The sequence below is a fragment of the Corvus kubaryi genome, unplaced genomic scaffold, assembly GCF_017639235.1.
Source record: "Corvus kubaryi isolate FWS band 111438036 unplaced genomic scaffold, C.kubaryi_AGA036_p1.0 65440, whole genome shotgun sequence".
Taxonomy (NCBI): Eukaryota; Metazoa; Chordata; class Aves; order Passeriformes; family Corvidae; genus Corvus; species Corvus kubaryi.
In genome coordinates this window covers 1-12,802 of record NW_024582004.1, presented here as the reverse complement: position 1 = coordinate 12,802, position 12,802 = coordinate 1, and the positions used below count along the sequence as shown (strand labels likewise).

Below are 12,802 nucleotides of genomic sequence, written 5' to 3'. Positions count from 1 at the left end.
CCCATCCCATCCCATCCCATCCCATCCCATCCCATCCCATCCCATCCCCCTGCCCATAGGGCTGCAGATGAGCTGCTGAAGCTGGGGCACAGCTGTCCCCAGATCTCTTTACTGCTGGGTGAGAAAGGCATCTCCACAAGTCACAGCTTCCCCATAGTGTCCGATTCTGCTTCCAGATGCACCTGTGTCTTTGCTCTACACCTCTTTGAGGCATCTCAGCTGCCAAAGCTCAGATGGGATGAGCCCCAGCCCTTCTCCCTGGCCTTGTGGAGTGTCAGAGTAAGCACAAAGAGGAGTGACAGCAGTTGCATCCATGATTTTTTCAACTCGCTGCTACGGCATGCAAAGGAAAAGGAGCCTGCCCTTTACATGCTCCATTTTAGCTGATGTCCTGATGCAGGACACAGCTCAGCTTCAAGGCTTTCCCTCCACTCTGTAAAAGGTGATGAGGGCTATGGGCCCTTCTCCAGCTCCTTCCTCCTTGGTCCCAAAATAGCCTCTATTCCTGACTGCAACACTAGGGAAACTTGACCAGTAATGACCAGAGAGGCATTCTCCCCAGAATGCCCAGTTTTGGGAGCTGGGGCATGGAAATCTCCTAGGGGCACCACAGCCTTGGTGAGTCTGCACTCAGGTAACCAGGTGACTGGTTTTGAAACAAATGGGGCAGGGCAGGTAGACTGTGGGACTTGATCAAGACATGTTTTGGGCATGTGCTGACAACACTGATGTTCGAAAGGATGCATGCAGGAGCACCAGGCTTCTGCAGCCCCACTATGCTTGGACAAGAGCCAGTTCCTGACATGATCAACCTGCAGCAGCTCTGGGCAGGCACCTCACCTGGTTTACTGGCAATTTAGGATTTTATAGAAATAAACAGGGAGGAACCTAACCTTCCCCTAGGTGTTTTCAGTGTTCAGTAGCAGCTGGGTGTGGCTTTTGGATGCATACAAAAAAATTCTGTACAACTCCTTTTCTGGGTGTAGCCTGAAGGCTGTAGCAGATGTCATGGACTGCTGCTCCACTCACCAAAAGCCCATCAGAGAGTGGGGTTGGCGTTTCTGGTTTTGTTTAAAAGACATTTTTAAAGAATTTCTGCTTTTTTAGCCTTGATTCCTACAGAAATGTAGCTCATGTAATCAAGAATGTGTTTCTTCTCCCAGTCCCTGAAAGTTCTGAACTGTGGAGCAGGGGCTAGCAGAGTCACCTTGATCTCTTAGTTATTGGAAACGATCATTCTTCAGACATTCTCAGTCCAAACGACCAAAAAAAATACTGGTTTATTTGGAGGGAGGATCTGAAATGCTGGGAGATCAAGAGGATCTGAAATGCTGGGAGATCAGATTATTTATTCAAGTGCATGGGGAAATCCCAGCAGGTGCTCTGTGGAGCTCCCACATCCAAAACTGGGTCATGATCTACCCTGCAAGGTTCTTGTCCTTCCCTTTGTACCTGCCCTTGGCTGTAATTGGAAGTATCTCTCTGGTGCACCCCTCAGTGCCTCTGGGACCCCCTCCTGGCTGTGCTGCAGAGACTGGCTTTGCTCTGGCTCCCCTCCCTCCTCTCACTGCTGCTGGGCTGCCACAGCCGCTTGGGCACCCAAACTGCAAGCTGGCAGAAATAGCTCTAATCCAGGGCAGCTCCCTGAGCTCATTCACACTGCACTTCACAGGCAGTGCCAGTACAACAGAAATCAGCAGTCAGGATGGTTACTGCTGCCAGGAAAATACAGGCTTTAATAACTCCAACTTTAAAGCCCTGGCTGTCCCTATAGCTGCCCCACAGCTGTCCCCAAAGAATTACTGTTGAAAATTATTCTCCTCGAAGTTGACTTTCCAGGCTGACCTTGAATTCAGTTTCTCCTAAAAGGTGTTTTTGAAAGCAGTACCTACATAGTTGCAGGCAACAAGCAAAGTGCTGCAGCTGGATGCCAGCAGGGAGTGGAGGGAGGGTGCTTGTTTGCCCAGAGACCGGGAGCTGCAATGCAGAGATGCCAAGCACTGAACCAGGCACCCTGGCTGCTGTCAGGCATGGAGAGAGACTGCCACTTCCAGGCCACAATTCATCCAGCCCAAAAGCAGGTGTCTCAAACTGGTCTGGTGAACCAGACCTTAGAAATACCCAGTTTTCCTCCCCCAGCACAGAAATGCTGTAGGCACCCACCTCAGACAGAGAGATATGCGTTACAGGTATTTACAATCAGGTGAGAGAAAACATAATCCTCACCCTGATCTGAATGTTAGCACAAGCAATGCTGCCTTTTAAGAATATCTACATACTGGAGACAATTTCAAAAGGCTGAGTCATTAAGAAACAAGGCATGAGAAAGACAAAAACTAAAATCACAGATGAGACACTTGACAGTTTAAAAAAACAGCTAAAAATTAAATTTCATTTTTGGCCAGTGGCATCATTTCTGGATGCAATGACAGCTAGGTAGCTGCAGTGCTGGGATAAGACCAGCTCCAATTTCTCCCTCTGGCACCCCTTCTCCCTGGCTCCACCTGCGGTCTCCAGCCTTACAGCATAATATAAACTCTCTGGGACAGGGACTGTCCTTCCCTTCTCTTTGTATGTCACCTAACACAAGGAGGCTTGTCACCCTTGTCACGTTGTGACAAGGTTTCAAAAAGGCAGTGCTGATGAAAAAACCTGCCAAAGGTTAATCCCGCCTGGGTGACAGTGCTGTTGTTAGGATGTCTTTCCCAAGATCTTCCCATTTCCCATCCTCATTACCCACTGGCTAACGGGTCTCAGGGCACTGATACTGAGACCACAACCACTGGCAAGCTTGTTCTCAGTAGTGTGTCAAAATCATGAAAATACATAGACAGATACACGCCCTTCCTTGTGTTAAAGGAAGCAAATCCTAATATAAAAATATTTTTTAATAAAAAAAGCAGAGCAGAACACCAATACACTTTCAGGAGGAAATAAGTTTTTCCCCTTCTGAAGTAAGTGTCAGCCTTGGACAATTAAGACCTGGAGCCTCCTTTCAAGCTCAGACAGATTGCAAACACCAGCACAAACCTTGTTATGACAGTATTTTGCTCAATCCGGGCTCTGAGTTCTTCGTTCTGATGTTGCAGCATGGTGATTTTTTCTTCCAGTTTTAAATTTTTTTCAACCTGCAGCAAAAGAAGGTTTGTTAAGTCTGAAGAACACTCAGCACCTGATCCTAGATAATTTGTTCTATATTAGTCTGTAGAGCAACTTCTAAAATTTGAGGATAGGTGGAGGTGGTTATATTGACTGCAGCTGAGACTTAGAGATCTGACTCACACCACCACATCATACTGGTGAAGTAAGTGGGGCCATCAGCAGAGCATTAAGCAGGGGCAGAGCTGAACCAGCCCTTACTTCTAACAGAGTCCTCGAGGAGGAGGGTCTTAGTTTTGTTCAGTGCAAACAGATGTTTTCTCCAGAGGTGCCCCCACAACTTTTGTCCCCCAGGGAGCCAGCATTACCAGATGTTGGAGAAAGTGCTGGTGACACTTCAGGAGCATGAGGATACCCAGCATGGAAAGTTGCCCAGCACTGTGGCATGAGAGATCAGTCTAGTGATGAAGGAGAAGTGCAAGATGATGGGATGTACATCTTCCAGACATTACAGTCTGACATCCAGCCTCCAAGATTATGATTCCTCAGTTATGGAGAAGAAAAGAGTCACCCACCAGGGCAGATGATGCCCAGCAGCAGCCTTAGAGTGCTGCTGCATTCTCATGAGGTTGGCTGGCCTTTGGAGACTCTTCTCACTACTGCTGACAATGTTGGCTTAAATGACAGGCTTAAATCAGACATTTAACTTTAAGCTGTAATTAATTGAAATTAATCCTACCCCAAGCACAGGCAGCTTTTATTCAGCACAGTTCAAGGTCAGAGTTTAGGGATATCTGCAGCAATGTAATCAAACATCAGTAAGGCATGTTCCACAGCCTCAGGTGCCCTGTTTTCCCCAAGCTTTGAATTTGACAAACTTCATCCCCTTTGTTCTTGGTTTTTCAGCAGTTTAAATTTTGCTGAACTCAACGCTTTTGAAAGAAAACAAATTAGGACAGGGTAAGCTTATCTCTGTGTGAGCTTGGTTATTGTATTTCCCAACCTTTTATAAAGAACCAAAATATTGTGCACTGGGGATAGCAATAACTCACACAATGGTGGAGACATCAGTTTTGGGTTGTGTTTTCTGCTCTATGCAGGTAATTGTAAAGGATACTCCTGTTTCTCAGATATTCTGGTCTGTCCCAGTTTATTTTGTTAGAGCGGAACATGGATTCTGGCCCTGTTTTGAAATGCTCTGAGAGAGGAATCACCATCACGGGCTCTCTCTCTGCTTCTTCAGTAATTTTCACAAGTATAGCTGTGCCACCTTCATTTCCAGCCTCCCTTTCAGCTGCCAAGGAGCCAAGGCTGACCCTGAGTTAAAAATGCCCTCTTGCTCCCTTGTGAGGCACCCCAACTTTCAGAGCATTTGGAGATATCCTGTAGGTGTTCTGGCACTTACAAAGGTATATCTTGAAATGGAAAGCAGTTGTGCCTTTTGACCACAGCAAACCCAGTGTTTTACTGTGATAAAGGGCAGGAACAGGACTGTGTGCTTGTATTCAGTTAATGAGCAAAAGCAGCTAAATGACCAGGAATTATATAGGCTGTTGTTTGGGTTCTTTTTTCCTGGTGTTTCCAAATTCTGGCTTAGCTCCAAGAGCAGCACGTTGGAAGGAGCACAGATAATAAGCCTCAGTTGCAAAGTGGCACTTTTCTCTACCTCCACTTACTAAAGCATCTGTTCAGCAAAATAATCATCGGAGTTCTCAAATTTCCCTGTAAATGGAAACAAATCCTGCTGAATGCTATGCTGAACCAGCTGCCACAGCTCCCAGCTGAGGTATTGCCTCATCCTGTCACCACACTGTATTTTACTGTCACTGCAGGTTATGCTGTACAAAATTAATCCCCTTTCCCACAAAAAATGTAATTGATGGTGAACTGGGGAGTTCTTCATTAGGGAATCCCACAAGCAAAGGATGAGAAAACAGCACAGCCTGCAGAAAAGCATTATTGGAGGGCTGGGGAGACCTTTTCTGGAGTAAGCCTTGCTAGGAACTGCTTGCTGAGTATTGCTAATTCCTACATGGCTCCCTAAATGCCTGCAGGAGCAGCAGGAAGACACACCACGGTTCAACCTTCCCCCACTTGCTCTCTCCAGCCCTAAAAGGCTACCTGACTCCTGTAGGGGCATGTGATGCAGGCTGGTGTACCATAGATTAACACAAATTTCTCCTTCCTCCTTTCTTCCTACACACTCACCTCACTGTCTGACCTAACACGGTGAGCAGGTATTGTATGAAGAAGCAGTCCAGATTGATGGATGTGAACCTCTTTGACCAAGTCTTGCCCCCACCTCATGTGTTTATTCACCCCTCTTAAGTTCATCTGCTTTAACCAAACTATTCCTTTATTAGCTCTGCGATGTCTCCTCTGCAGGAAAAATGACAACTCACCTGTTTTTCTAGCTCCATGATCATCTTCTCCTGTTGGTGAATCTGGAGGTTCTTCATTTCCAGAACATGTTTTAAGCTCTTCAAATCTTTTTCTAAGTGCAGATATGGAGCTTGCACAATCTAGGAAAAGTATCAGTGATTTGGATATGTCAGCCATAAATACATCTTAAGCCATTAAGAGGGAGATTCCTTAATGGAACCCTGTGGTTTAGGAGAATCAGTGGTGTGAAAACTACCTGGACCTGGTCCTCTGCAGCCCATCTGACCCCTGATTTTTCTCCTTGACACCCCTTTGGCTAAGAGTTGTGACTCTTCCTCAGAGCTCAGTATTTGGGGTCTCAGCTGGGACCTGCCCCCCTGTCCCTGGAGTGAGGATCCCATTGCTCTTCGTTGAATCAGGTGATGTGTAATACTTAGAAACGTGTCTCGATGCCTGTATAGTTAGAGTTGTCATCTACCTTCAGCTGTTCCTCAGTGTTTTTCTTCAGAGCCTCTTCAAACCGGTCTGCTTTGGCCTTAAGAGATTGATTCTGGAAGGTGAGGGTGTCTATCTGGTCCTGGGGGGGAAACACACCAATTAACACATCAACTGTATTACCAACCCTCTTACATTCATACTGGTCAGTCTGCACTGTGAAACTACCAGGCAAGCTAAACAAAGATTATAAACCCCTGTAAGGGGATATATTTTTTATGTAAGGCCGCTTGAACATAGAGTGGAGTATTTGATAAGCCTTAGGGAATCACAAAATCCCTAAAACACCTGCAGCTGATGATAAATCACCCATCACCTTGTGCTGGATGAGAATAGACAGGTCCTTATTGGGAGACCCGGCATTTGTATCACATGCATGATTGTGTGGTCCTTAGAGTCCAAATGAGGCAGGAGATACCTGCTTCCTTCCCCTTTCTAGGCTTCTAACAGGGTAACAAGAAGTGATGAGTAAGTGGTGTGGGCTTTAAAATGATCATCATTTCATCTCAGAGCTATACGTGGGAACAACATGTTATTTTAAGCAATCATATTTCTGTTACTATCAAAGGCATTTCTGTCTATACAACACCTGTAAAATCCACAGTTGCTGTGAAAATGGTATTTTTATCTTTCACAGTTGTGATTTCTTGTCTGGAACATTACATCATCCCTTATTGCAAAACTGCTGGCGTGACTGGAGCTGTTGCAGCAGTGCAACAGTATGTGCTAGTCAGGGCGTTGAAAAATTGTAATTAATCTCTGCCTGTGAAATCAAACAGGGCTTGCATTATTTGCTGTGGCATCTTTACTTGTTCACACATGTCCAAACCTAGCTTGTGTCACGGGGGCACAGTTCTGCCCTCCACTCCTTATGATTTCTTCATCTAGGGAGTGAGAACAGCATGGAGTTTTTAGAAGGGTTAGACAATCTCGATCTTGGTGTTAAACAGTGGGATGTGGGAGCTGTGATGTGCAGGGCTGACCCGGGCCATCCACAGCCTGGCTGCACATCGGGGCCAGTCCTGGGGCAACCCACATCAGGGACTGCACTGCCCTCCGGTGGGACTGGAGATGTGTCTACAGCATGGGACCAGCTTTCCCACATTCAGGCAGCAGGGAGGAGTTTATAAATCACAGACATAGGCACAGGGCCAGGCAAGGAGATGTTTCTGAGCCCTGGGGGTGCCTGTTGGCGGGTACCATGTAGACAAGCTGGTGCTCATAGCCACTGCAGGTGCTAGAGTCCTCCCCACCATGCAGGAGAGAGCTCAAATTTGCCAGCAGGGTAAAAAAGACATTTCTTGCTTTATCCAGATGCCTTTTTGTCCCTTTAGGTTTTCTCTCTTTTGTGAACCAGCCAAGGGGGAGGAAAAATCCTGAGTGTTTGCTGCTAGATCCCAGTTTGGACAGGCAGAGCACAAGAGGTACCACAGCTGGTAAGAGGCAACAGGCTGGTGTGCTGGCAGCAGGCAACGTATCTGGGGCTGCCCCGTCAGCTGCTCCACAGCACCATTACAGGGTGGGAAATAAAGAAACTGCTAACCTGGAGTGACAGACGCAGCTTTTCAAAAGTCTCTTCTAGTTGTGCCTTTTCCAGTTTGTGAGCAGTATTCAGTTCTGGAGAAGTTACACAGACATGACATTACAGAGTGAAGTCCAGCAAAGCAGAGTCTGAGAGCACACGTCATGAGCCGAGCGCAATTTGGGATGCAGTTTTAGGACGTGGAAATGGAGCAGGAAATTGGTAGCAATGTGCCCTGTGACCTTAGGGAAATTGTTCTGAAAATCAGAATTTCCTGATCTTTCACTTTTTGCAGATACCTCTGTTTCTGTGTGACCAGATTCTGATTTTTCAGAACTGCTCAGAATTCTCAGCTCCCAGGCATTCTGATCTGAAAAGGGTCAGTCTGGCAATGGGCCATTTTCCAGTTCAGAGTTAGTATCCCTAAATCAAAGAATTTTAAATTGGATACATTTAAAAGCTTGGGTTGCAATTTCTTTGGAGAGAGAGAAAAGAGGGCCACCACCTCAGATGCAAAAATACAAATGACAGTGCTTCTCCCCAAGCTGTGATAGATGAATTAGGAGGTTTATTCCAGTAGTGAGACAGAGAAGACAAAAAACATTATTAAATAGAATAACTCACCCTGGACATACTAATAACCAGAAGTTTCATAAACAAAGTGAATTAAAGCTTAATCTCTAAAGCAATGGCATCCAACTGTCATTCAGTGCAGTAGCACCTGCATTTTTAGTATATGGACACTGTATCTTTTGTGTTTTTTTTCCCAAAGCCATGGGTTGTGCCCTCTAACCCCTGCTCAGCAGCCACAGTCCCAGCAGCGATGATTCCATCGCTCCAGTGCCGAGCTCAGCGCACTCTCCCGCAGCGGCTGCTGCAGTGCCTCTTCCAGGCACAGGAGGGCATTTCAGACCTGCACCAGGAACAGGGAGCACAAACTTTGGCCACCAGACCCTTGAACCACAACTGAATTTTATCATCAGAAAATACGAACAAAAACGGAGAGAGAAGAATATCCTCAAGCAAGAAACAGCTTTTTACTTATTTATTTTCAAAATCGCATATGTTAATTTATAAATGCTATGCTAGATACCTCCTCTGCCCATGAGAGAGGGGAATAGACTGTTCTCAGTTCATACTATGCTCTGGACTGTGTCTCTAACTGACACAATGCAGAGCTAAGCAATATGGCTTGGTTTGGGAAATGTGGGAAAACCTACTAGAGATATTTAAATCGTAGAAAAAAATAGGGAGATTGTACAGATAACTGTTAAATGTCAGCTAAAGCATGCACAAAGGCATGTGTTCAGACACTGAGCTGGTAGGGAAGAAAGAGATCTGTCTGCAGCATCAATCCCGTGGCCAAACTGTAACACAAAATAAAGATAAGAGTGCTGAGGTGCAGATTTGCACCAGTGAGTGGCTTTGGTCTGCTAAGCATGGCCAGACATTTGCTACTGAAAATAATGAGTCTTGTTTTTAGAAGCAGTGTGGGCATTTAAGCACCTACATTCAGAGATATCCCAAGAGCTCTATCCTCCTGAGCACCCGAGGATTAGGCTCTTGAAAAAGTATGTGTGCGAAGTGATGTGGAATTTGGATTCTATTTTAGCAACACATAGAGAAAGCCTTATCTTTGACCCAGAGACCCCCCTCAGATAATTTCAGGTCAAAATTAGATGCTATACAGACTGCAGACATCTCTCCCTCTGCCCTAGCATGAACCTGGTGGTCCACCCCACGTGAAAGCACTAGACCAACACAAATTTTCTGTGTAATCTGCTCTGGAGGAAGAAACACAGTGTCACACTCCTGCTCTGGAGCAGCTGTGTAGCTGTTGGGTTGTCTTTCGCTTACCTTGAATCTTGCAGTCGTTCTCATCCTTCAGTACTGTAATGGCCACAATGTGGTTGTTTTCCAACTGGGACATTGCAGCTTCATGTACAGCTGTGATATCTTTCACCTGTTCCAACAACAGTGAGCACAGACATGGGACACATGGTTAGACAGGCTGTGGCACACTGACAAGCCACTGCTGGAGAGCTCCAGTGATCTGGAAACAGCAAAGGGATCTAGTGAATGTGTCACTTCCAGCACCTGAGCCAGTTTTGCCATGTTGATACCTTGAGTGGTAGCGTGTAGTCACTGCTGATGGTATTTTTGTTCTTTTAACTTAATGGTGATGAAGAAGTACATAAGAAAGCGAAAGCCCTTAGGTGGAGATGCTGTTTATTAAATGTTCAGAAGTCTTGACATTCCATTAATCTAAATTATAATAATGACCACATGGCCCACAGCCATCATGGGAGTGAGGAGTGCAGCTGGAAGAGGGCTGTGGGCAGCCCGTGTTCCATTGCATCCTGTGTGCTCGGGACTCCTTCAGTGTATTGTTTTGTTACTAGACTTGGCTAAAGGCAAAGTGAGATCCCCAATGATGGTCTTTTAATATGCATCATTAAAGGAACTACAATGAGAAGTGGTAATCAAGTTTAAGTCAGTGGTCCAGAGCACATTCTGAATGCAATGCATCGAATTTGCTTTTCCGGGGTCTGTAACCACACTGATCTTATTTGATACATTTAACACAATACTATCTGCCATATCTGCCAAGGCAGAGGATCAAACTATTTCACATTTACAGTAAACAGCTGTTCATGGCTAAGTGACTTGACTCCAAACACCTTTATTTGCTCACAGTTATGTAAATAATGGTAGAAAGTTACTGCAGCTGAGTTTGCTTTGACTGGAATAAATGTTATTTCACTGCTTTTAACTGTCAAACATACGTATTAAGTAACCTACCAGAAGCAAAATTTCCAATCATATTGGAGAAAACATGCTCTTAGAATGAAAGTTGGGCATTTAACATGGAATTTAAAATTGTCCAAACTAATTTTCATAATAATGTGGGAGGTAACTCAGTGGCGAAGAACAGTTTCCAAAATAATGGGGAGTCAGTCTGCTGATACATTGCATGACAGAGCTGAGAAAGGTGGAGGGCAGATGACTCAAAGGGCTACTGATGGGGCAAGGACTATCACCTGACTTTTTCCAGAGCACAGTGTCCTCGTACATGATGACTGTAAGCTGAAGCCTCATGAGTATTGCCATATTCTTCACCTCACCCTTGCTGAAGCCTTTATTCCTACTCTAATTGCTTCTCAACTGAACAGCACCCCATAGGAATTATTATGCTCAACACTAACTCCCTCACGAGGTGAAGGGGTCTCCTCTCCCTGCCACCATCCTTGGCAAGTTATTTATCTATAAAGCCAATTAAATATGTCCCAAATGATCTACAGGGATTTTTCTGTCTTCTGTGTGTTTCACATCCACATCCCAAGCGACTCATTTTAATCTTCCAGTGTGACGTCCTGTCTGCAGTTTTTCATGGCAGGTAGTCAACTTGGCATTGGGAAGCAGCTGCCTTGGATGCTAATTCCAACTTCACCTCTAATTTAGTCTGTAGGCTTGATCACCTCACTTAACACAAGTCATGTTTATTTCTGGCTATGGAAAGTACCTCAGGTGGGATTTTTAAGGTTTAATAAAGTAAAATCAAGAGGAGGCTCTAGTGGGAGAAGTTCAGTAAGCTGCTGCACAAAACAGCTTGAGCTGAGCACCTCAAGTGAGAAACACTGGCAGGACAGATCACAGCCTTTACTTTGCAATTCTGCCTTTAGCTGCAAGGAGATGTGAGAGTGCACTGGCACACAAGATCAGTTTGTGAGGAGTTTGGCTCTCATGCTCTGCCACATCCTCACAGACAGCTGAACCTCCAAAACCTGACACAGGAACTGTGTCTCCAAAGAAATAACAGCTATCTGGCAGTGAACTAAGTGGTGACTGAAGCAACACAGCATGGAAGATTAGGTTGTGACGGGAAACCATGAAAGCAGAATGACTATCTTCCAAACTAGATGTATGGATACAGAAATACATGCAGATCCATGGTCAGAAGGATTCTGCTGTTGTTACTGCCTTCATGAATGCAAATTCAAATCCCCCCAACAGGGATGGGCAGCTCAAGGACAAGGCTTTCCTCATGTACAGTATAAGAGCTCCATTTCCTTGGCCAAGAAACACTGTTGGTGAGCAGCTTTCCAGCACAGCCTGTCAGCCTCCCCTGATCCAAGAGTGCTCAACACAGGATGGGTATACAGCAGAGCAGGGATTCAAAGGGAAAACCTGCTAAAACTCATCATGCTAACCAAACTATGAATTGCAAATGTGGGCTAAAACTCTGAGATACTACGGTCACAGCAGCACTTTCAAAGCAATGGAGAGGAATGTTTGTGTTACCTTCAGTAATCAGGGAACACGGAGCTCTGGAGCAAACCCAGAACCATTTGCCCCACAGAGGGAAAGATGTGTTTCCACTGTGATGATGAACAGAGTCACAGCAGATGAAAACATGAGAAAAATAAGGATACTTCTAGTCAAGTCCTACAACGACCTGTATCACCCTTTCTTGCGCTGATCAGCTTGAGAGAAGAAGAACCAACATCTGTTCTTGTGGTCCTGAGAGCTTGCAGAAATACTTCAAAGAGTAGCAGAGCTAAGCTATAAGCTATTTCAGCAAAAAATTAACAAATCCCTTCACAAATGCTGATGTCGAGTGATCCAGGAGAGGCAAGCCTTACAGCTAGAGCCAACATTTTCTACCAGGCAGACTGACACACTGACACAGTGAAAGGAAAAAAATTGTCAAGGCTTTTGGGAACATGACCTCTCCTTCATATCAGAAAGAAAAGCAGAAATTTTGAGGGGCATTGCAAGAAAACCAACTTGTATAATCTGAAACAAGAACCAAAAGACATGGCTCAGCACAGGTTCTAACCATTTAGAGAGAAATATTTTGAAAAATCTGATGTAGAACATGAAAATCTATTTGATAGCACCTTCTAATACATCTTCGGAAATCAATTAATTAACAGAAATAGGTAGTTTGTCCAGGACAAAACAGCCCACTTGCATAAAGCCTTTGTTTGTCATGTTACAATCAGTAACAACTATCAGGCTCAGCAATTAAAATAGGTAAAATCCAGTGGGAGTCCTTCACACCCCTGCCCTGAAGAATCAAACTGAATTGCACAGAGGTAGCCAGGGCAGCAGGCATTCTGAGGCACAGGCTGGGATGCCCTGTGTCTGTCTGACATGGCTGGCTGATTCACGTGCCAGCAAGGACAGCTCCCAGCCCAGGAGGGTTTTGCTGCATCAGGAGCCTGGGTGGCAGCCCCATGACAGCAGGGGCTGCGGCATGACAAAGCCTAAAGGCACAGATTTACACACCACACCTGGGTG

The 12,802-nt window shown here is 45.3% G+C and overlaps 1 protein-coding gene across 1 annotated transcript; it reads right to left on the bottom strand.

Annotated features, from left to right (window-relative positions):
• Positions 1 to 271: 271 nt before the first annotated feature.
• Positions 272 to 9,462, bottom strand: LOC121673448 (microtubule-associated tumor suppressor candidate 2-like). The gene is made up of 5 exons (XM_042046747.1): positions 9,356 to 9,462; positions 7,520 to 7,593; positions 5,960 to 6,058; positions 5,502 to 5,621; positions 272 to 3,128 (listed from the first exon to the last, which is right to left on the bottom strand). The coding sequence occupies exons 1-5, from the start codon at positions 9,426 to 9,428 to the stop codon at positions 2,976 to 2,978; spliced, it is 519 nt and encodes a 172-aa protein (XP_041902681.1). The 5' UTR covers positions 9,429 to 9,462; the 3' UTR covers positions 272 to 2,975.
• Between the last annotated feature and the right edge of the window lie 3,340 nt (positions 9,463 to 12,802).